Consider the following 21,393-nt stretch of genomic DNA (forward strand, 5'->3'; position numbering starts at 1 on the left):
CCCCTTTTCTCCTCCCCCAAGGCACGTCCGGGTCGCGCTTTGCACCTCCTCGCATCGCGGCCGCACTCACCAAGCACACGCCCAGCTCCCGCCGTTGCAAAGCCGACGGCCGAGGCATTGACGCTCTGCTCCTCTCTCGCCTCCTTGACCGCCTTCGGCTGCACATCCTCCTCTTGCTCCTCCTCATACTCGCTCCCGTCCTCACTGTCACTCTCGCTCTGTCCCTCCTCCTCCTGCGCCCCCTCGGCAGCCGCGCGCTTGAGAGCGCGCGTGTCGACGAGCGGCGCACCCAGCTCGCGGCCGCGCACATGCGAATGCGACGAGCCTGAGCCGGCGGCGCGCGGCGTGCGCGAGGCGAGCTGTCCGCGTGCGGCGAGACGCGCGGCGAGGAGGGGCGCCAGGTGCGTTTGCGCCATGGCGGGGTGGCCAAGCTGAGGGCGCGAGGAGTAGAGAGAGTGAGAGGCAGAGAGGCGAGGCGAGGCGAGGCGAGGCGAGGCGAGAAGGCCGCGTGCCTCTGCGCTGGCTGGCTGGCTGAGCGTGCGTGGAGGATAAGTACGGCCTTTCGCTCCTTCTCCTCGTCGAGAGCGGCACCGCTAGCCCAATGGATTCAGGCTGCGCGCGGGCGTTTGGCGACGCTATTTCTTAATCACACCATGAGCTGCGGGATCGGTTCCCTGACTGTCGCGTGAGCAGCTTCTTTTTGCTGCGTGTTTTTTGCTGCCGCGTGCTGAGGCGGCAGGGGGCCAGGTGGGGGTGAGGGTGAGGGAGATGGATGGACGGACAGGACGCAAGGCGCGCGGCGCGCAAGAGGCAAGCGCCGCAACGGCCGCCGTGCGGCGCCGCGCGCGTCGCGTGGCGTGCGTGTTGAGGGATGGCGTGGGAACAGCGATGCGGGGCAGCACAGCCGGCGCCGGCGCGAGTGGAGGCCGGCACGGGCAGCGGGGCGCGCCGCTGTCGCCTCGTCTGCCTCCTCATCACCCACCCCTCTGCTCCCTCTCGTTGCCCCACCATGCTGCGCGTCGCCCCACTCGCCCGCGCCGCACCACGCCTGCGCGCCGGCGTCGCGCCCTGCGTCTCGCCGCCGCGTCGCGCCTCCAGCTCGGCCGCCGCCGCACCCGCGTACACGGGCATGTCCGACGCCGGCCTCTCCGAGACGCAGCGCGACGTGCGCCACGCCGTCGGCGCCGTCTGCAGCGCGTTTGGCGACGGTCAGTAAGGCCAAATCAGCGCTGGCATGCAGGAGGGCAGGAGATGCTGGCAAGGGGCCGTTGATGACGAGGCAGGCATGCAAGCCCCCCGCTGAGGAGGCAGCATGCGGGCCTTTGGAGAGAGAGGTAGCAAGCACGGAGCCTCTTTCACCTACAGCGCACCGAGACAGCAGCGCGAGGAGGATCAGGCGGCCGTTGGAGAGCGCAGCCAGCACGGAGCCTCGCCGAGGAGCATCATGGGGGGGGCATCGGAGAGAGGGCAGCAAGCATGGACCTCTCTCTCTCACCTACAGCGCCCCCCTACGCGCTTGTGCCCCCCCACGCGCGACACTTTCTTTTGCTGACGCTGCACCTGTTTGCCCCGCTCGACGCGCCCAAACAGACTACTGGCTGGCGCGCGAGCGCGAGCACAGCTATCCGCACGAGCTGTATGCGGCGCTGCAGTCCGGCGGCTGGCTCGGCGTGGCGCTGCCCGCGCAGCACGGCGGCGCCGGGCTGGGCATTGGCGAGGCGATGATCATGCTCGAGACGATCGCCGAGAGTGGCGCCGGCTTTGCGGGCGCACAGAGGTGAGTTGTGTTTCTGCTGGGCATCAAGCGGCCTAGGGAGGAGGAACGCAAAGGTAGCTGATGCCCCAGATGGCATTCAAGTATACACGCAAACATCTATCCGGTGAGCTAGCTGCTCTTGCGGGACAGGTAATAGAGAGATGCTCATATCGAGAGGGGGGGGGGGGCAAGAACACCATCGCCGCAGAGTTTGGCACGTCGAAACAGCAGGCTGCCTGGCTGCCGGGACTGATTGACGGGCGCATCCGCTCCGGCTTCGCCGTGACGGAGCCGACGACGGGGCTGGAGACGCTCAAGCTGCGCACGCGAGCCGAGCGCAGAGAGGGCGGCTGGCTCATCAATGGGCAGAAGGTGAGGGGTGTGCTTTGCTCTTACCACGCATGGCTTGGCTGGCTCTCATCGTTCGAGCGTGCCTGCACCGCGTGAAAACCAGATCTGGACCTCCTCGGCGCAAGTAGCTTCGCACCTCGTCATTCTGGCACGCACGGCTCCTCCAAGCGACCACAGTCGTTCCTCGGGTCTCTCCCTCTTCTTTGCGCCCATCCGCGACGCGCCCCATGCGCCGGGCGTCTCGGCGCAGCAGAGTGCCCTGCGCAAGGGCGTCGAGATGCGCCGCATCGAAAAGATGGGCGGCAATTGCGTGGATGCCAATGAGGTGAGGGGCGCGCAAGACCAGATCGAAGGTGCAACTGGCGGGCTCCGGCTGATCAGGCTGCCGCACAGATCTGGTTCGACGACTTCGAGGTGGAAGAGAGCTGTCTGATTGGGCCTGCGGAGAATGAGGGCAAGGGCTTCAAGGTGTGTTGATCCCCCCCCCCCCCTTCCCTCGAACTCAGCAAGGTTGAGTGAGAGTGGGCACACGGGGAGAGAGAGAGCTGAAACTGCCCACTCCACACTCACACAAGATGGTGCTGCACGGCATGAATGCCGAGCGCTGTCTCATCGCCGGCGAGGCGTTGGGCCTGGGCTATGCGGCGCTCATCAAGGCGGTCAAGTATGCTCAGGAGCGCGTCGTGTTCGGCAAGGCCATTGGCGGGTGCGTGTGTCGTCCTGCCTGCCCCCACCTTCTTCCCTCCTCTCTCTCTCTCTCTCTCCCCACTCATGTGATGTCGCTCGCTCGAGCAACAAACAGGCATCAAGCAATCCAGCACCAGCTCTCGCGCGCCTTCATCGAGCTGGAAGCTGCCAAGCATCTCGTGCTCGCCGCGGCACGCTCCTACGATGCGCGCGAGGCCGCCGTGGGCGCGCAGGCCAATGCGGCAAAGTACTTTGCGGCCGAGGCGGCGTGGAAGGCGTGCGAGACGGCCGTGCTGGTGCATGGCGGCATGGGGTGAGTTTGCCCCCCCCCCCCTGCTCGCTGCGTTTGAGGGGGGGGGGGGGGAAGAGGGTGTGATGCGGGAGAGAGCAGGCTGACCATGTGCGCGGGACGAGATACAGGTACGCAAAGGAATACCACGTCGAACGCTACCTGCGCGAAGCAATGGCGATGCGTCTGGCGCCCATCTCAAAGGAGATGCTGCTCAACTACGTCGGACAGTCGGTGTTGGGCTTGCCCAAGTCCTACTAAGTTGCCCCCCCTTGCTTGCTTCTGCAGCACAATGCATGTGCTTTCATTTTCACACATCTGCTCCGCCATCCGGAAACAGCCAGTGCATGTCGGCAGTGGCGTGCAGGCCCAGCTGCGCCAGGGCCTCGTCGTTCCAGAAGCGCGAGAGGTGGCGCGCGCCACTGTCGCAGAGCAGCGTGACGACGGTGGGCGGCGTCGTCGCCGCCTCCTTGTCCTCGCCGCCGCCTCGCCGCTCGCTCTGTTGTTGCGCCAGCTTGAGCTTCTGCGCCACGCGCACGGCCGCGACGAGATTGACGGCCGACGAGGAGCCGAGGAACAGTCCGTCTCTGGGGCCAAGCCACCTGCCGCGTCAGGAAGGCGGATCATACGGCGCGCAAAGAAAGGATGGGAACGGGGAGGGGGGCACGCACTCTTGCACCAACCATCGACTCATAGCGACGGCCTCCTGATCCAGCACGCGTTCCGCATCGTCCGTCGCGGGCAGGGCATGCGCAAAGTTGTGCGTCAGGCGATTGAGGCCGATGCCCTCGACGACGGTGTCCGTCTGATGGCGGCGGCGCGTGCCTTCGGCCTCGGTGTGCGAGTATACGACGCCATGTTTGACCTTGTTGAAGAGGCCCGAGCCCTGCGGATCGGCCAGCACGACGTGCACGGCGCCGCGAGACTTGCGCTTCAGGAAGCGAGAGACGCCGGCGAGTGTGCCCTGGGGTTGTGCAAACAACAGCAGTCAGCCCATCGCGCCGCCGCTTACGATGCATTCTCGAGAGAGAGAGAGAGAGAGAAAAGGGGGGGAGAGGGAAACTCACTCCAGTGCCGGCTCCACACACAAAGGCATCAATCATGCCGCCCGTCTGCCGCCAGATCTCGGGGCCCGTGCCGCGGTAGTGCGCGCGGAAGTTGCTCTCGCTCTCAAACTGCCGTTGCATAGATACACCGGAAGAAGGGGGGGGGGGGTGGTGTGATAAGAAGCAGTAGATGAGCGCGCACGATCCTACTTGCGTCTCGCGGCAAGGGGCAAAGCAAGTGTGGTGCCCTTCCAAACTCACCTGATCCGCAAAGAAGCCTCGCGGCTTCTCACTGAGTGCGTCTGCGCCTTCCTCGGCGCCGCCCGTGGCCGTGGAGGAGACAACCACTGCAGCTCCAGGCTTTGCTTGTCCCTCGGACTTCTCTCCCTCTGCCTCCTCCTCCTCCTCCTCCTGATGGCCATGTGCGCCCGGCCCCGCCAACAGCGTGCCGTTGGCGCCGCCAAACGTCTGTGCCAGTCTGCGCGCTTCGTTGACGAACTAAAGTCGGGCCAGATTGTCATGAGCCCCCTCCCCGAGAATTGAGCGGGCAAGGAGAGGGAGACGCAAAGCGGAAACTCACGTGTGCCGGATCCGCAATCGCTCGAGGTCGCACGGCTCTCAGCTCTGCGCCAAGCGCCGCGAGCATCTCCTTTTTCTCGCGCGCCACATCGTCCGGCATGACCTGTGTGATCGAGCCAAGTGAAAGCCAGCCATCAGTGCCCTGGTGCGCGAGCGAGAGGGGGGGGGGGGAAAGAGGGCGGAGGCAGGCCCCTATCTGCAAACGCACAATGCTGCAGCGATAGCCCTTTGCACGCGCCAGCATGGCGAGGGAAATGCCCGTGCTGCCCACGCTGCCCTCGAAGACACAGCTGTTGGTGCGTGGATGCAGCTGTCCGGAACGCTCGGCGTCGTTGAGGACTGGAAGGAGCCAAAAGGGGGGGCCGCGAAGAGGTGGCGATTCAGTTCCTCTGGCGTTTCTCTCTCTCTCTCTCTCTCTCTCTCTCTCTCTCTCTCTCTCTCTCTCTCTCTCTCTGGAGACGGAAGAAGGATGCCTGATGGTCACGCACTCTGCAGCGCGACACGATCCTTGGGCGAGCCTCCCGGGTTGAGAAACTGCGTTGATGCGTCGAGCATGATCGGGATGCGAGAGTGAGAGGACGCGGTGCTAGGCACTGTGCAGAAAGCCGCACCTCTGCCTTTCCGAGAATGTCGCAGCCCGTGAGACGCGAGAGCGAGGCGATGCGGATGAGCGGCGTGTTGCCTGTGTGGCGATGGAGAAGTGGAGGAGAAAGGGAGGGGGTGAGAAGGGTTGATGACTTTTCTGGAGGCGAGTGAAGCGGAGAAGCAGAAGGGCGCAAAAGCAGAGTGACGCCCGGGGGGGGGGGGGGGGGGGAAGAGGGCACGAGTGGGGGCTGGCATAGAGACGTGGGCCGCCCAGCTTCGGTCTCCCGTTGCACGTTTCTCCCTCTCTCTCTCCCAGCTTCGGTCTCCCGTTGCACTTCTCTCTCCCTCTCCTGCACTCACCAATGGCGCCCTGCACGCCCCTGACGACCTCTCCCTTTCTGACCTCAATCACCTCCCACTTCTCCTCCTCGCCACTCTCACTCTCACTGCCACTCTCCTCTCCATCCTCTCTGCCCGCAGTAAAGCGCCGCGCCCGCCGTCCGCCCAGGCCCTGCGCGGCGCGCGCGCGCGCAATGCGGCGCTTCTCGCGCACCGAGGCGGCGAAGAGGGCGGTGGAGAGGGAGGCGAGCGAGAGGGTGAGGCCGGTGAGCAGGCCGAGGAGGAAGAGGGAACGCGGCATGGGAGATGGAGATGCGCAGACTGGAGGTGAGCGGTGAGAGGTGAGAGGCAAAGAGACAGGCAAGCAGTGCATATGCAGCGTGCTCATCGTCGAGGCGAGCCTCTCGCTCTGCTCGCTGCGCCTCGCCCGACTCCCGCGCGACGCGGAGGTGGAGGCGGGTGAGTTGGTCAGCCACGCGCATGACGCCGAGGCTGAGGGTCCTTCCTCTTCGCGGCCCGAGCTTCGCTTCCTTCTCTCCACTGCGCACCGCCGCACACGCAGCATCCAGCACACGCCTCCGCATCGCCGCTTCTTTCTTCCCACTTGCACTTCCCAGCATCCTCTTCTCGCTCCCGCACACTCACTCGCCTCGCATCTGTTCCGGCCCCTCTTGCATTGCCCTCCACCTGCGCGCCCCTCATCCAAATGCCGCCCTCTCTCTCCTCGCTCCTCGCGCCCTTCCCGCCCAGCACGCATGCCGCCCTCGCGCGCCTGCACGCCGCCCTCGCCGCGCCGCAGCCGCCGCTCGTCGCGCTGCACGCCCTGCCGCACTCGGCGCGCGCCGCCGTCGCCGTCGTCCTCTTCCTCGACTGCGCCGCCCATCCCGCCGCCTTCCGACCATTTGTCTCGCCCTCCGAGGCCGAACGCGGCAGCGGCAGCAGCGCAGAGGAGGGGAAGCCCGAATGGCTCGTGCTCCTCACGACGCGCTCCCTCACCGTCGGCTCGCACCCCGGCCAGGCCAGCCTGCCGGGCGGCAAGATGGAGCGCGGCGAGGATGCGCGGCGCACGGCGGCGCGCGAGATGCGCGAGGAGATTGCCCTCGATGTCAGAGAGGGCGCCGTCGAGGTGGGAGAGGGCAAGAGCTGTGAGTTTGCTTGAGTACCGGTGGACAAGAAGGTGCAAAGGATAGCACGGCGGACGGATAGGCGAAAGACGGAGACTGCGGCGCACAGAGTGTGGAAGGAGAGAGAAGGGGAGAAGGGGGGGGGGGGGGGTCCAGAGCACGTCAGTGGCACATTGGCTGGACCTTTTCCCCCACACGAGGGCCCTTTCCATAGATGGGGGGACACCGAGGCCCACGTTCGTCGTGCTACTGCAGCCTATGCGACGCTTGGCGCGCGAACGACTTGTCTGCTCAAGCGTAGGTTTACCAGGGGCCGTGCTCTGTGTGTGGCCGACCGTTTTGAGACATGCTGAGAAGCGCATGCTGGGGGACTGTCGCTACTCTTCGAAACAACTTGGAGTGCCTCATTTCGCTCCAAGCTGGCTTCTGAGACGGCAGTGATCTCTCCCCTGTATACTTGCCCTTCAAATTGCCCGACTGATCCCAACCCCCCTCTGGCCAGTCCTCTCCAAGACCAACCTTCTCGTCACTCCAATCTTCTATCTGCTGCCTCCCTCTTTCGCGCAGCGAGCGCTGCCCAAGCTGCGTGCCTGTCCTTGCGAAGTGGCGGCGATGTGGGCGTACCCACTGCGCGCCTTGCTCTCCTCGCACGCGCCGCAAGCGCCGAGGCTGCGCCTCCAGCACCCGACGAAAGTCGACCGCCATCGGCCGCCGCAGGAGGCGTTTCGCACGTGGAGCGACGTGCCGTGGATGCATGGAGGCACGTATCGACTGCATCGCTTTCGCAGTGGGTGCGTACCCTTCTCACACACATCTGTCCCCCACCTCGCCCCTTCGGCCCGGGCTGACTTGCGCTGTCCTGGCAGGCATGAGCTAGTCAAAGGTCTCACGGCCGACATTCTCCTCTACGCCACCACGCTGCTCCTGGACAAGCCGGCATTTGACATTCTCTCGCCGACGCAGCCGAGCTGGGAGCAGGTGGTGCAGGGCATGGTGGAGCGCATGCAGCGCAATGAGGGCAGAGGCAGGAAGAGATGGGGCGATGGAGAGAGTGGCGACAAGGAGGGCGAGGCGCAGAGGTATGCGACGTGCGTGGGCAGAGATGGCGTGGAGACTTCGGGTTGAAAGGAGGTGTAATGAGACAAACATAGAGATCAGACGAGGGAGGAGGCATCGAGGCGATGGGGGCTGAAGCAACATGAGCGAGATAGACGCGCGGTAGTCTTCGGAGGCCTTGGACGCGGGTGCCAGGCATGGAGTGTGTGGCAACGTCGTTGGCGCCGCTACCTGCGCGCCCCAGATGGGAAGAGAGTGGAGGGGCACATATTGCTGTCTTCACATGCAAGCGATGTGCAGTCAGCTGGAGGAGCAGGTGAGGCAACGCCCCGCCCCAAGATGCCCTGCCGTGGACATCGGCGGGGGTGCGTGGCGCGCGCGCGTGCGAGGCCAAAGCAGCGCGCCTTGCGCCGTGCTGTGGCAGAGGCGCATGTATGCTCCCCTCCCTCATCCCCCTCCGTGCCTTCTGCGCTAGGCCCATGTCGCACCCCGTTCCTCCCTCTGCTTCCTCGCCCGAGATGTTTCACGCACTCATCGCTGCGCCTGCTGGGCCCTCGTGCGTGTTGTGTGGCTCTCTCTCTCTCCTCGCTCTCTCTCGCTCTCCATGCGTGGAGAACTGATGCCTCCGCTCTCCGCCGCGCGGCCGTCACTCCAGACGCGAGACAGTGCTTGCGTCGCTCGAGTCGCTCGCCGAGCTCTTTCTCGAGCAGATGGACGAGGCACTGCACTCTGCTGCGTCCCACTCCGCTTCGGCGACAGCGGCTGCTGCCGAGGGCCAGCAGGGCGATGCCTCGCCGCCGCAGCCGCAGCCACGCGCCAGCGCACAGCCGCCGCCGCCGCCCATCCGCCTGCTCCTCGAGCCGGCGCGCGCCACTCGCGCCAACAGCAGCGCCGGAGCCACGGCGCTGCTCTTTCCCCGCCGCGCGCCGCTGGGCACACAGCGCCTCGGTGAGGCTGCGCCATCGGAGGGCGAGTGTTCATCCATCGGCCATTGACGCTGACATGGCAGGATCTTGGCACCGCCCCCCCCCCCCCCCTTGAACCCCACAGCCCAGCTCTTCGCCGTGCTCGCCGAGATGCATCGCGCCGTGACGGCACGGCGGATCGTGACGAAGCGGCACGTCGCAGCTCCCCTTTTTGCACCCTCTCTTAACTTGGCCACGCAAGCTCACTCCAGCCCCCTGATCCCAACCCTCTTTTGCCGCGCGCGCGCGCCCTCACAGCGACATCTTCTACCGCACGCCGCCGCTCTTCGGCTCGCAGGGCGTCGTGGATCGGCTCGTCGACTGCCTCAGCGCCACGCTGGGGCATTCCACGCGCGCGCTCGGCGTCGTCGCCTCTTCCAAGGGCCTCTGGAGCGGGCGCCTCATGCTGCACATGCTCGACGGCACACGCCTGCAAGGCTTCTCGCCGACGGAGCGCGGGGCGCAGCCGGAGCTCCTCGTGCCGGACTCGCATGCGCTGCGGGAGCTGCAGAGCGACGCGCAGTGGATCGCCGTGGTGGAGAAGGACGCGGTGTTTCGCAGAGTGAGAGGGCAAGAGGCAAGACTGAGGCCGCTGCTGGAGGGCCATGGCGTGCTGGTCACTGTCAGTTACGGCACTGTGCTCTCCGCACAGCAATCGAGCAAAGGGCTGACTGCAAGTGCCTGGGCAAAAGGGCAAGGGCTATCCTGATGCTGCCACTCGACGCTTCCTGAGGCTGCTGCACGAGCACTTGCCACAGTCAGTGTGAAGCGCATTGCCAAAAGGTCGCTCCCGCAGCGTCAGCTCATTACAAGCTGCCCCGTCGCCAGTCTGCCGCTCTACGCCCTCGTCGACAACGGTGCGTGTGCCCTCCTGCTTGTCAACGTGGCCGGGTCCAGCGTTGCAGCCCGGTCATCTGACGATTGCCAGCTTTGCTTCTCCTTCTTGCTCGCGCGGGCAGATCCGGCGGGCATCGACATTGCGCGCTGCTACCGCTTCGGCACTGCCTCTCTGGCCACCGACGATGGCGCGTCTCTTGCTCTGCCTACGCTGCAACTGCTACAGCCTGCGTTTGACGGCTTCGACACTGGGTGTGTCCTCCTGTCACACTGCTGCTCGCCCACATCGAGCTTGGCACGCAAAAAGACTGACTGAAGCCCTCCTCCTCGTTTACCCCCCCCCCCCCGGTCCCAGCGACGTGCAAACCGCACTGCCTCTCAACGACTTTGATCGCACAAGGGCTCGCAGTCTGCTGCGCCTTGCGCAGCTGCCGCAAGAGTGGCGCATGCGCCTGAGCAACATGCTCTTCACGGGCTTCAAGGCCGAGCTGTAAGCCAGGCCGAGCGAGGCCAGAGCGATCTCCCCCCGCAGTGCCAAGGGGGTGCGTGCTCCCACTCTGCCCCCTTTTCAGCGCTTGACTGGACTCGCACTCACAGCTGTCCTGGCTCCCCTCTGCAGCTGCGTCTCCATCGCCTGTTCCCTTGCACATCGCGCACCTCTGGCATGCGCTGCCCGCCGCTGCGTCCCAGCGCACCTGGGCCTCTCTCTCTCTCCATACATACCAAGATGGCTCTCCAGTCACCCGACGCCCTTTCCTTTCCGCTTTCTACTCGCCACACACTGTCTCGCCTCTCCGGCACCTTCGCGCTAGCGCCGTACTGAGTGGTGGACTCGGCTCGGCGGCCGAATATGCATTTTGATGCCTCTACATCTAGCCCTTGTGCCCTGCATCCTGGGTGCCGCGCCTACTCGTTGAGGAGGGCGAGGATCTCCGAGTCCTTGATGAGCAGGTATTCCTGTGCGCAGGTGTGGACGTGTCAGCGCCATTGCCTCGGCGCGCCTTGCATGCCCACGCCCTCACCTCCTCGCCGACCTTGATGCTGTTGCCGCCCCAGCCGGGCAGGAGGATCTTGTCGCCGGCCTTGACGTTCATGGGGATGATCTTGCCGCTGTCGTCGCGTGCGCCCGGGCCCACGGCAATGACGCTGGCCTCGGGCAGCGGCGTCTGCGTCGCGGCCGAGGGCAGAAAGAGGCCCGAGGCCGTCTTTGCCTCGGGCTTGAAGCGCTGCACCAGCACACGGTCCAGCAGCGGCACGACGGACTTGATGGAGCGGATCGTGGACTGCGCAAGCAAGATTAGCGCGCCGTGAGGGGGTGTGAGCGGCCAGAGCGCTGCTCACGGAGGCCATGGTGTGAGATGCGGGTGTGGTGCAGAGGCAAAGAGCAAGAGCGCGGGGGCGCGTGCGAGAGGCAAGACGAGCGAGCGGCAGCCAACTCAAGGCGCACTCGCGGCTGACGCTGACGCTCGGCATTAGCCGGCCCGCCGGCGCGGTGGCGACGCGCCAGGCGGCGCCGAAGAGCGCCGATGCGCCAGGCTTCGCGCATCTTCCAGGCGCCTCGGGCGCGCCGGTGCGGAGCGGCCCGCCACGCTCGGCGGTGGCTGAGGCAGCTCGACTTTCTTGGCCGGCGCCGCCGCGGGGAAGAAGCATCAGCAGCGGCAAGCTCACTCTGCTCACGCCTCTCCACCACCATCCCCTACCCCCCGCCATGTCGCTCCTCTCCTCCTCTCTCGGCCGCAACGCCGTGCGCGCCTCGGCGCTCCTGCCCGCCGGCGCCGCCTCGGCCGTGGCAAAGGCCAGCTTTGTGCGTTGGCCGCCGCACTGCGCCATCAGCCCCATGCTGACCCGCCCGGCAGAGCTCCAGCAGCGCCGTCGCCGCGCACAAGGAGGTCAAGTTCAGCAACGACGGCCGCGCCGCCATGCTGCGCGGCGTCAACCTGCTCGCCAACGCCGTGTCGGTGACGCTCGGCCCCAAGGGTGCGTGTGGACGGCGCAGCACAGCGGCCGGGCATGCGCTGACGCGCAGACTGCAGGCCGCAACGTGATCATCGAGCAGGCGTACGGCGGGCCCAAGATCACCAAGGACGGCGTCACCGTGGCCAAGAGCATCACGCTCAAGGACAAGTTTGAGAACCTGGGCGCGCGTCTCGTGCAGGACGTCGCCAACAAGACCAACGAGGTCGCCGGCGACGGCACCACGACGGCCACGGTGCTGGCGCGCGCCATCTACGCCGAGGGCGTCAAGAACGTCGCCGCCGGCTGCAACCCGATGGACCTGCGCCGCGGCTCGCAGGCCGCCGTCGAGGCCGTCATCCAGTTCCTCGAGAGCAACAAGCGGGCGGTGACGACGAGCGAGGAGATCGCACAGGTGAGTGCCCAGCGACACGTGTGCGCCGCAGCAGCAGCATGCCTAATGCGCCACGGCAGGTCGCCACCATCTCGGCCAACGGCGACCGCCACGTCGGCCAGCTCATTGCCACGGCCATGGAGAAGGTCGGCAAGGAGGGCGTCATCACCGTCAAGGAGGGCCGCACGCTCGAGGACGAGATTGAGATCACCGAGGGCATGCGCTTCGACCGCGGCTACATCTCGCCGTACTTCATCACCGACGTCAAGACGCAGCGCGCCGAGTTTGAGAAGCCGCTGATCCTCCTGTCGGAGAAGAAGATTTCGCTGCTGCAGGACATTCTGCCGAGCCTCGAGGCGGCCGCGCAGGCGCGCCGCCCGCTGCTCATCATTGCCGAGGACGTCGACGGCGAGGCGCTTGCGGCCTGCATCCTCAACAAGCTGCGTGGCCAGCTGCAGGTGTGCGCCGTCAAGGCGCCGGGCTTCGGCGACAACCGCAAGAGCATCCTGGGCGACCTCAGCATCCTCACCGGCGGCACCGTGTTCAGCGACGAGCTCGAGACGAAGCTCGACCGTGCCACGCCCGAGCTGCTCGGCACGGCCGGCAGCGTCACCATCACCAAGGAGGACAGCATCTTCCTCAACGGCGAGGGCGACAAGAGCGCCCTCGAGGCGCGCTGCGAGCAGATCCGCAGCGCCATCAACGACACGACGACGAGCGAGTACGACCGCACCAAGCTGCAGGAGCGCCTCGCCAAGCTGAGCGGCGGCGTGGCCGTCATTCGCGTCGGCGGCTCGAGCGAGGTCGAGGTGGGCGAGAAGAAGGACCGCTACGACGACGCCCTCAACGCGACGCGCGCGGCCGTCGAGGAGGGCATCGTGCCGGGCGGCGGCACTGCGCTGCTCAAGGCCACGCAGGCCCTCGAGGCGCTCAAGCCCGCCAACTTCGACCAGCAGCTTGGCGTGTCGATCATCCGTGCGGCGCTCTCGCGCCCCACGCGCCAGATCGTCGAGAATGCCGGCGAGGAGGGCTCGGTGGTGGTGGGCCGTCTGCTGGAGAACCCGGGCGACTTTGCCTACGGCTACGACGCCAGCGTGGGCGAGTACAAGGACATGATTGCCGCCGGCATCCTCGACCCGCTCAAGGTGGTGCGCACGGCGCTGCAGGACGCCAGCGGCGTCAGCTCGCTGCTCTTCACCAGCGAGTGCTGCGTCGTCGAGGCGGAGGAGGACAAGCCGGCACCGGGCGGCATGGGCGGCAGTGAGTATGCGGCGATGGCGGGCGCTGCGGCACGAGCTGACGACCTTTCTTCCTCTCTCTCTCTCAGTGGGCGGCATGGGCGGCATGGGGTGAGCATCTGCGTCGCTCTGCGTGTGCCTGCTCGTTGCTGACCTCTCTACTCGCAGCGGCATGATGTAAAGTCGTTCCTAGATGGAGAAACAAACACACAAAACGGCGCGCTCCAGTCTCTCATGTCACACTATCATGCCAACATGCAGCACCTATTCGCAAATGCCACCACTCTTCATGACGCTTGCACATTCGTGATGGGCGAGCAGCTCTGCATGGGATGAGCAGGGGTATGCGATTGAGCACGCACAGCAGGCGAGTGCGAGCAGTCCAGAGTCGAAGAGGCGGAGAGGTGAGGTGAGGTGGCTGCGTAGACCCAGCCACTCTTCTGGCGCCGAGACCGCTTTGTGTGCCAATCTTGGCCTTGGCGGACACATGGCCGGCGCGGCGCGCCAGCAGCTGATCGTCATGCGGACGGCACCACAGCCTGATCGCCTGGCGGACTGGCTCTCCTGTCACCCCACACTGTATTCCAGGCCTCCTCTCAGCACACGACTCCACGCTCATCACTGCAGCGCACGTCTATAGATATTGCACGTGCTCCGCTTTGGTCTGCCTCACTACACGTAGCGCTCGGTCAGGGCAATGCCCTCCTTCTCGAGCTCGAGGCGGATCGGGTCGCACACCTCGACGGTGTAGGGCGCGACGATCTTGCCTTTCTGCTTGATGGCCGGGTGGTCCTCGAGCAGCAGCTTCGTGGCAATGGCGCACGGCACGCCGACGAGGCGCGCCATGGACGTGTGGCCGCCCGGGTGGCCGTAGTCGAGGAGCGTGGAGGTGAGCGTCTTGGCCTCGCCGTCCTTGGTCTCGATCTCGAAGCGGTGCTGCAGCATGACCATGTCGCGCTCGCCCGCCTCGTAGCGGCACTTGTCCTCGAGCGACGCGCAGAGCGTGTCGAGCAGGTTGCCGAAGCCGGCCTTGTTCTGTGCCGGCGTGCCGCGCACCGTCGCCTTCTCGCTCTCGGAGAAGAGGCCGAGCCAGCGCAGGCCACGCAGCACCGTCGTGCGCTCGGCGTCGTTCTTGAACGCGCACTTGGCCTCGATGGCCTTCTGCAGCGTCGCCGGCGACGCGTCCGACGTGCCGAGCATGCGCGCCGTCACCTGCGGCCACGAGAAGTCCTTGCCCGCCACGAGCCACTCCTTGGCCGAGTCCGAGTCGTCGAGGAAGCCGATGCGCACGAGCGCCAGCACAAACTCGGGGAAGCCCTGGTAGCGCAGCGTGCCGCGGATGCACGTCTCGGCCTCGGGGATGCCGTAGTACTCGCGGAACGGCGTGCTGTCGCGGTTCGGGTACGCGACAAAGGCAAAGGCGGGCGAGATGTAGTAGCTCTGCGCCGCGGCCATCAGGTCGATGCCCGACACGCTCTTCTCCTCGCCGTCGGCGTAGAACTTGGCCGTGTTGCGCAGCGCGAGCAGCACGCCGCGCGACGACCACGAGAACTTGTAGCCGAGCGGGTTGTCGGCCGCCTCGGGCGCCGGCAGGCCGCCGCAGTACGAGAGGAACGACTTGATCTTGCCGCCCTCGGCGTGCACGTCGGCGATGGCCTTGACGGCGTACAGGTGGTCGATTCCGGGGTCCAGGCCGATCTCGTTCATCACCGTGATGCCGGCACGCTCAATCTCGGGCGCCAGCTCGCGGATCGCGTCCGAGACGTACGACGTCGTGACGACGTCGGTCTTGTGCTCGCAGGCGGCGCGGATGACGGCGGCGTGGTAGGTGTAGGGGATGAGCGAGATGACGACGTCGTGCGCGCCGATGGCGGCGCCGAGCGCGGCGTTGTCGTTGACGTCGAGCGAGACAGCGGTCGTGCGCGGGAGCGCGACCGACAGGCGCTGCGCGTTCTCGAGGTGGGCCGACGCTGCCGCACAGCATCAGCACAGATCAGCGCATGACGCTGCGAGCCCACTCACCGACAGTCAGCTCGTACTCGGCGTAGCGCAGAATGTACTCGGCAAAGGGGCGGGCGACGTAGCCCGAGCCCAGCAGCAGGATCTTCTTCTTCTGGCGCTCGACCGGCGACTTGCCGTCGCCGCTGGCCACCGTCGGCGGCGGCGCGTGCTCGCCGTCCTCGATGACGCGGCGAGCGAACTCGGGCGTGACGAAGGCGGCCGAGTGCACCTTGTCGTTGTAGTAGCGGCAGCCCTCGACGCGGCGCACGGGCGTCTTGACGTCGCGCGTCGGCTCGAGCGAGCAGACGATGACGCCGATCTGGCCGGCGGGGTACGTGGGGATTGTGGTGAAGGCGTACTCGGCGACGGGGAAGAGCTCCTTGGTGCTCTTGCGCAGCTCGCGGATGAGCGGCAGGTGCAGCCAGAGGCACTCGGCCTGCGTCGACACGTGGCCGCCGGGCTTGAGCGCGCCCTTGAGCAGCTTGAAGAACGGCGGCTGGAAGAGCGAGGCGGCAGGGCCGACCGGGTCCGACGAGTCGGTGATGATGACGTCGAACGAGGCGAGGTTCTCGGGGCGCTGCAGGTACTCGAAGCCGTCGCCGATGATGACCTTGACCTTGGGGTGCTCGAGGCCGACGGCCATCTTGGGCAGGTACAGCTTCGAGACACGCGGCACGGCCTGGAGCAAGATGGTTCAGCATCGCTCTGCAACGCCAGCCACACACACACCACCACGCACCTCGTCAATGTCGCAGAGCACGGCCTCCTCGACGCTGGGGTGCTTGACGACCTCGCGCAGCACGCCGCCGTCGCCGCCGCCGATGACGAGCACGCGGCGCGGGTCGGGGTGCGAGGCGAGCGGCAGGTGCGCAATCATCTCCTGGTACGAGAACTCGTCGCGCTCCGTGCACTGGATCACGCCGTCAAGCACGAGCACGTTTCCCTGCAGCAGCGCGCGTGAGCTCCCGGAAGGGCAGTGGGGCAAGCGCAGGCACGCACGTAGTCCGTGGACTGGAAGACGAGCACGTCCTGGAAGGCGCTCTGCTCGGTGTGCAGGATGCGCTGCACCTGCAGCGACATGGCCTGGCCGGGCCACTGCGAGTTGGCTGCGGGTGGAGAGGGTCAGCGAGGCATGCTCAGGGCGAGCGAGAAGAGTGCGGGCGGGCGGGCCAACGTGCGGCCCAAGCGACACTGCAGGCGCTGCCTCCGACCGCTCCGCTACCACGGCGACGCACCCTCGTAGAACCAGCCGTCTCTGATCTGGGGGTGCGAGAGAGTCATGATGGGTGTTGGTGGGCGGAAGGCAGGCGGGCCGAGCTACAGCAGCGCACGTCGCTTGCCTCGCGAACTTCTCGAGCCGGCACCGCCGCGGCAAATTGGCCGACACGTGACCGCTCCCGGCCGGCGGCCAGTGTCGCGCGGCGCGCACGGGCGCCGGTCAGCGGCGCCATCAGCGAGACGTCGTCGAGTCGGCGCAGCGAGCGCTCCATCCTCAGCTCCTCATCCCTCGACAGCAGCCGCACACCCTCGCACATCCACGCCTTGCTGCGCACGCGCGCCTCTTGCGCCGCCAGCTGTCCTTCGCAGCGCCGCCTCCTCCTCGTCAGCCTCGCACCAGCATGTCGGCGCTCTTCAACTTCCGCTCGCTGCTCCTCGTGCTCGTGCTGCTCATCTGCACCTGCACCTACGTGCGCGCCACCATCCCGCGCCTCGTCGACCGCAACCAGAAGGGGTGAGTGCCGGTGCAGCGCATGTGCAGCGAAAGGAGTGCGGCGCTGACGCTGCGCTGCTCTCCGCTCGCCAGCTTCCTCGGCGTCTTCTACAAGTGTGCTCGGATAGGTGCGTCTCCAGCCGCTGGTCACCCTTTCGGAGCGTGGAGCGGCATCCGGGCACTTCGGGTCCGGCGACGAGTCAGTCTCTCGGCGCTGCTCTTGTGCAGCTTTCGATTGGTGCCATCGAGGGCGACTTGCGTTGCTCTCATGCAGCAGCGACGTCTCAGCCTCGTGGCAGCGCTCGAGACGCCGCCCTCGTGGAGCTGCAGCTGCCGCTCGGCTGCCGCTCAGGCGCCTGTCGCTGCACTGCTTCGCGCAGATGTACTCTGACGGCGCATAAGCCTCCTGACGCTGCTGTGGACGCACGCTGGAGTGGCGCTCAGAGCCTCGTCTGCCTCGTCGGCGCTCGACTCTGCTGCTGACGCGTCCTTCCTCTCTTTTCAGGCGAGCGGCTATCGCCGTACGTGTCGCTCGCGTGCATCATCATGGCGTGCAACGTGGCGCTGCGCGTCTAGCTGCGGCTCAGGGTGGAGGGGCGAAGGGACCGAGTGGGGCGAAGGGACGGAGTGGGGCAAGAATGTGATGAGATGGTCATTGATATGGATGAAGAGGTGACGCATGTGTGAGTGTGAGAATGTTCCGAGACACGGAGTGCGGAGAGAGATCGAATGAAGGAGGGAGAAGCGAATGAGGAAGACGGGAGAAGCGAATGAGGAAGTAGGAGAAGAAGCAAGACGAAGCGAGGAGGGGAAGAGGAGAAGGAGGAGAGCGAAGCAGGAGGCTCACTCGGCCTCTCCTCCGTGCTCGCTGCGTGCCTCGATGTGCTGGAGCTCCTTGCGCAGCTGCTTCTGCTTGGCAGCACGCACTTGCGGCGGGCCAGCCACGTCGAAGAGCAGCGCCTTCTTGCAGTTTGCGGCGCCGCAGCGGCAGTAGATCGGCTCGAGCTCCGGCTCGGCAGGCGCATCGTCGTCCTGCGCTGCCTCGTCCTGCTCTGCTTCTCCCTCGACGTCGGAGTCGGCGAGGCGACGAGCGTCCTCGTTCTGCTTCTGCTTCTGTGTCGCTTTCTTGATGTTGCTCTTGTCCTTGCCGGAGTACCTGAAGGTGAGCTCCTCGCCTGCCTCGACATCACGGATGGTGAAGAACGACGGGTGGTAGTGGCGGAAGTCGCGCGACGAGAGCCACACTGGCCAGATGGCCATGTTCGGGTCGCAGCTCGAGTTGAAGTAGCGCGAGGCGTTGCCCCACAGGCAGCCGTCGACGGCGAGATGATCGTGGTCGTGCGTGCACGCTTCTGCGGCTCGGTCTGCCCAGACTTCACCTTGCATCAGCGCAGCTCTCAGCCGAGCCGCAGCGCTCTGACTCACTGTCTTCATCTCCTTCGTTCATCGCCTCCACTCGTGCCTTCTCTTCTCGCACCCACGCCTCGCCGTGCTTCTCGGCGAGCGCTCTCTCGTACGGCTCGACGTGGCACTTGAGCCTCGTCAGGTGGCTGTCGAGGTCGAGGAGGTAGTTGAGCCTCGCTGCCTCGTACGTCGTGCCGCGGAGCTCTTCTTCCTTGACGGTGATGAGCTCGCCGGAGTAGAGACAGACGAAGGTGCCCTGAGCAAAGCGTCAGCCGGCACGCGCAGAGGCCCGAGCGCGCAGATGCAGACTCACCTTCGGCACAGCGTCGATGGTCCTCACACCCCAGCCCTTCTCCTTCGTCTTGAAGATGTCAAGGCCGACGGTGCGTCCTCGCTGCACGACGCGGTTCGGGCACGCGCTCAGGTCGCAGCCGCAGTACTCGTTGCACTCCCAGATCGGCATGTCGGTGAACGTGCTGAACGGCTCCTGCAGACGGCCGTTCTCGTCGTAGGCGCTGTGTGAGACGGCATCAGCAGCATGACAGCGAGCAGACGGTGCGCATGCATGAGCGACAGTGTCGCTGCTGTTCTTCGCAGCAACAGCGCCGCATCCCATCATCCTTCGCAGCAGACAGCGCGCATGGAGAGACCTCGTCGCAGCGACAGCCTAGCGCCGGGCCCTTCCGCAGCGAGAGCGACAGCAACAGCGCCGCACACCTCGCAGCAACAGCGCCGAGTACTCACAAGAAGTGCTTCTTCCCTCTAGACCCGCGCGTAGCTTCCTCTGCATCCATCATCTTATACTGATCCGGATAGAACTGCCGGCCGATGGTCTGACACGCGCACGTCGCCGGCTCGCACTCGTCGTCGTCGCAGTCGCAGCCACGCTGCATGCCGTCCGGCAGACGTAGAGCCGGCAGTCCCGGCGTGTAGATGTAGCGGTCCGTCCAGCAGAAGTCGCACGGCGGGCACGGCTCGAAGTCGACGTCGTTGCTGATGCGGATGTCGGCGATGCTGTTCTGCTCGCTCTCTCGGATGTACGCACGGAACACCGCAGTGAAGCGAGCGTCGAGCTTGCTCCACGGACGAGTGAGCTGGATGCGCTGCAGCGTGTCGGGCAGGCGCCAGGCTGCCTTGCGCGACGGCGAGAGGAACTTGACCTCGGCGGACGCGGCCGTCGGGCGAGGAGCGACAGCGGCGGCGGGCGCCTGCGCCGCGTCGCGCGCGGCGCGGCTGCTGCCAGACGTGGAGGCTGTGTCCATGTCGGCGTCGACGACGAAGCGCAGAGCGCGCAGAGGCGAGGCAGCGAGAGGGAGGGAGGTGGTGGTGGTGATGATGAGGTCGCGGCGCGGCGCTCGCGGCGCTCGAGCCGCCGGCCGCCGCCGCGCGGCGCGCGGCGCCGAGACGCGTCTCGCGCTGTGCTTCTCACCTTTCCTTCCACCACCTCACACCTCGACTAGCCTCCTGGGCCGCACGACTTCTTGCAGAATAGGACGACATCTCGACTGTCGGCGGCCATGTCCAACTTCCACGCCCTCTCGCCAGTCGGCTCGCCGTCGGAAGCGTCGGGCTCGCAGGAGCGTGCGCCGCGCATGCGCCCGCCGCGCGACGACAATCCCTTCCTCTCGCCCTCCTCCTCGCCCGTGCGCCGGCGCCGCGCTGCGCCAGCGTCTAGCACACGCTTCGAGCTCGATGACGAAGAGCCGCTCAACGAGATGGCAGGCCTCGGCGCCTTTGACCCGCCAGGCACGGATCCGGCAAAGGCGCATACTCGCCTGCAGAACGCCTGGGTCGCAGAGCGTGCGGCACCCGAGCTGCTGCGCTGGGAAGGCACGCTGGTAGACGAGGTGTGCGGCGACATCGAGGAGCGCGTGGTAAGTGGCAGCGCAGGCAGGCGTGGACGCAGTGCCTAGAGCATGGAAAGTGGCTGCTCGAAGGCGCAGCTGCAGTGTGCTCCTCGATGAGCATGTGCCCTGGTGTGGAGCAGCAAGGTGATGCCGCTTGGTGTCCGAATGCTTCGGGCCTCCTCGAGCGACGGCACGCCAGTCGCAGTCAGCACGGCAGCATGGCGGCCAGGAGCGTGTGTAGGAACAGAGCTGTGACCGATGCTCAGGCGCTCGCTGCTCGCTGCTCGCTGTCCGCTGCGCTCGCTGGGATCTGCGCTCACCGCTACTCGCTCGCAGCGCATCATGGAGGAGCTGGCGCCCGACGAAGGCACGTCGGCGGAGGAGCACGTGCGCCTCGGCATCGTTGCGCTCGACATCGAGCGAGCACGCTGGCTCGTCAGGTCCTACGTCCGAGCACGGATAGCAAAGGTGAGTGCGGTTGCTGTCACTTGGGAGAGCTCGAGGAGCAGAAAGAGCAGGCCAGAGCCTCGCGAAGGAACGCAGCTGCGAATGAGCAGCTCAGGGCGAGGCAGCATTGCCGCCATCTGAGCACCTGAGGCTTGCAGAAGATGTAGCACTGCTGACCACGTCGCTCTCTGCAGGTCGAGCTCTTCTCCGCACATCTGGCCACCAGCGCCGAGGCACGGCGAAACCTGTCTGATCTAGAGCGCAGCTACGCCGAGAAGTGCGTGCTCATCGACGTCACGATGGCTTCGTTGTCTCCGCTGACATAGTCTCGGCCTGGCTTCAGGTTTCAAGAGCTGCAGGACAAGCACCTGCGAGCGACTGTCGCAGACTTCCTGCCGCCAAGTCTGCGAGATCTCGACGTTGTGGAGGGCTCGCAGACTGGTGCCGGCAGCATGAGTGAGTGCCGACTGCTCGCTTCGACGTCTGCCGCGGGCTCACGTCCATGCGCCCAGTCATCACGCCCGACCTCAATGCGCCCGTCTTCATTCGCTGTCGCGTCGAGTGCGGCGACGTGCGCATCAACGCCGAGTGAGTTGTGTCGAGCTGTGCTCGCTTCGGGGGTAGCGCGCTGATGCATCGCTGCGCAGAGGCGAGAATGCGTCGCTGCGAGCAGGAAGCATACACCTGCTGCGCTACCGCATCGTCCGACGGCTCATCGCGTCTGGGCACGTCGAGATGCTGTGATAATGCATGGCTCGAGACACAGCGGATCACGCAATGCCGT

At 66.2% G+C, this 21,393-nt stretch overlaps 11 protein-coding genes across 11 annotated transcripts; 6 read left to right on the top strand and 5 right to left on the bottom strand.

Annotated features, from left to right (window-relative positions):
• Positions 1 to 70: 70 nt before the first annotated feature.
• On the bottom strand, positions 71 to 416 carry FA09DRAFT_337549 (hypothetical protein; the record flags this gene model as incomplete). The annotated part of the gene is made up of 1 exon (XM_025744006.1): positions 71 to 416. A coding segment is annotated over one exon (346 nt), but the record flags the coding sequence as incomplete, so codon positions are not given.
• A 713-nt stretch (positions 417 to 1,129) lies between these two features.
• Positions 1,130 to 3,429, top strand: FA09DRAFT_306210 (acyl-CoA dehydrogenase NM domain-like protein; the record flags this gene model as incomplete). Its single annotated transcript, XM_025740526.1, has 9 exons — positions 1,130 to 1,208; positions 1,591 to 1,777; positions 1,859 to 1,880; positions 1,949 to 2,128; positions 2,211 to 2,432; positions 2,501 to 2,575; positions 2,683 to 2,813; positions 2,910 to 3,107; positions 3,215 to 3,429. 9 exons carry the CDS (start codon positions 1,130 to 1,132, stop codon positions 3,342 to 3,344), a joined length of 1,224 nt encoding a protein of 407 aa, XP_025599699.1. The 3' UTR covers positions 3,345 to 3,429.
• On the bottom strand, positions 3,362 to 5,982 carry FA09DRAFT_328816 (PALP-domain-containing protein). Its single transcript, XM_025741923.1, has 9 exons — positions 5,654 to 5,982; positions 5,320 to 5,390; positions 5,197 to 5,242; positions 4,917 to 5,047; positions 4,710 to 4,811; positions 4,391 to 4,627; positions 4,151 to 4,258; positions 3,755 to 4,047; positions 3,362 to 3,670 (listed from the first exon to the last, which is right to left on the bottom strand). The coding sequence occupies exons 1-9, from the start codon at positions 5,931 to 5,933 to the stop codon at positions 3,394 to 3,396; spliced, it is 1,545 nt and encodes a 514-aa protein (XP_025599700.1). The 5' UTR covers positions 5,934 to 5,982; the 3' UTR covers positions 3,362 to 3,393.
• A 135-nt stretch (positions 5,983 to 6,117) lies between these two features.
• Positions 6,118 to 7,912, top strand: FA09DRAFT_345499 (hypothetical protein). Its single transcript, XM_025744698.1, has 3 exons — positions 6,118 to 6,777; positions 7,259 to 7,547; positions 7,623 to 7,912. Exons 1-3 carry the CDS (start codon positions 6,339 to 6,341, stop codon positions 7,879 to 7,881), a joined length of 987 nt encoding a protein of 328 aa, XP_025599701.1. The 5' UTR covers positions 6,118 to 6,338; the 3' UTR covers positions 7,882 to 7,912.
• Positions 7,913 to 8,263: 351 nt separating this feature from the next.
• Positions 8,264 to 9,586, top strand: FA09DRAFT_230546 (hypothetical protein). Its single transcript, XM_025739591.1, has 2 exons — positions 8,264 to 8,760; positions 8,863 to 9,586. Exons 1-2 carry the CDS (start codon positions 8,523 to 8,525, stop codon positions 9,507 to 9,509), a joined length of 885 nt encoding a protein of 294 aa, XP_025599702.1. The 5' UTR covers positions 8,264 to 8,522; the 3' UTR covers positions 9,510 to 9,586.
• A 934-nt stretch (positions 9,587 to 10,520) lies between these two features.
• FA09DRAFT_337553 (hsp10-like protein) lies at positions 10,521 to 10,964 on the bottom strand (the record flags this gene model as incomplete). The annotated part of the gene is made up of 3 exons (XM_025744007.1): positions 10,521 to 10,571; positions 10,637 to 10,897; positions 10,956 to 10,964. The coding sequence occupies 3 exons, from the start codon at positions 10,962 to 10,964 to the stop codon at positions 10,521 to 10,523; spliced, it is 321 nt and encodes a 106-aa protein (XP_025599703.1).
• A 358-nt stretch (positions 10,965 to 11,322) lies between these two features.
• On the top strand, positions 11,323 to 13,314 carry FA09DRAFT_333783 (putative heat-shock protein hsp60; the record flags this gene model as incomplete). Its single annotated transcript, XM_025743704.1, has 5 exons — positions 11,323 to 11,418; positions 11,471 to 11,591; positions 11,648 to 11,982; positions 12,042 to 13,221; positions 13,289 to 13,314. 5 exons carry the CDS (start codon positions 11,323 to 11,325, stop codon positions 13,312 to 13,314), a joined length of 1,758 nt encoding a protein of 585 aa, XP_025599704.1.
• A 159-nt stretch (positions 13,315 to 13,473) lies between these two features.
• Positions 13,474 to 16,481, bottom strand: FA09DRAFT_316737 (putative chimeric spermidine synthase/saccharopine reductase; the record flags this gene model as incomplete). Its single annotated transcript, XM_025740852.1, has 5 exons — positions 13,474 to 15,169; positions 15,222 to 15,879; positions 15,940 to 16,143; positions 16,200 to 16,306; positions 16,436 to 16,481. The coding sequence occupies 5 exons, from the start codon at positions 16,479 to 16,481 to the stop codon at positions 13,872 to 13,874; spliced, it is 2,313 nt and encodes a 770-aa protein (XP_025599705.1). The 3' UTR covers positions 13,474 to 13,871.
• A 338-nt stretch (positions 16,482 to 16,819) lies between these two features.
• Positions 16,820 to 17,487, top strand: FA09DRAFT_295550 (DUF1242-domain-containing protein; the record flags this gene model as incomplete). The annotated part of the gene is made up of 3 exons (XM_025740125.1): positions 16,820 to 16,932; positions 17,005 to 17,039; positions 17,417 to 17,487. 3 exons carry the CDS (start codon positions 16,820 to 16,822, stop codon positions 17,485 to 17,487), a joined length of 219 nt encoding a protein of 72 aa, XP_025599706.1.
• Positions 17,488 to 17,543: 56 nt separating this feature from the next.
• On the bottom strand, positions 17,544 to 19,625 carry FA09DRAFT_328821 (SET domain-containing protein). Its single transcript, XM_025741924.1, has 4 exons — positions 19,060 to 19,625; positions 18,629 to 18,830; positions 18,337 to 18,571; positions 17,544 to 18,284 (listed from the first exon to the last, which is right to left on the bottom strand). The coding sequence occupies exons 1-4, from the start codon at positions 19,575 to 19,577 to the stop codon at positions 17,755 to 17,757; spliced, it is 1,485 nt and encodes a 494-aa protein (XP_025599707.1). The 5' UTR covers positions 19,578 to 19,625; the 3' UTR covers positions 17,544 to 17,754.
• Positions 19,626 to 19,754: 129 nt separating this feature from the next.
• On the top strand, positions 19,755 to 21,393 carry FA09DRAFT_328822 (GINS complex, Sld5 component). The gene is made up of 6 exons (XM_025741925.1): positions 19,755 to 20,189; positions 20,499 to 20,630; positions 20,804 to 20,886; positions 20,953 to 21,065; positions 21,122 to 21,197; positions 21,257 to 21,393. Exons 1-6 carry the CDS (start codon positions 19,833 to 19,835, stop codon positions 21,351 to 21,353), a joined length of 858 nt encoding a protein of 285 aa, XP_025599708.1. The 5' UTR covers positions 19,755 to 19,832; the 3' UTR covers positions 21,354 to 21,393.

The sequence above is a fragment of the Tilletiopsis washingtonensis genome, assembly GCF_003144115.1.
Source record: "Tilletiopsis washingtonensis strain MCA 4186 unplaced genomic scaffold FA09scaffold_6, whole genome shotgun sequence".
Taxonomy (NCBI): Eukaryota; Fungi; Basidiomycota; class Exobasidiomycetes; order Entylomatales; genus Tilletiopsis; species Tilletiopsis washingtonensis.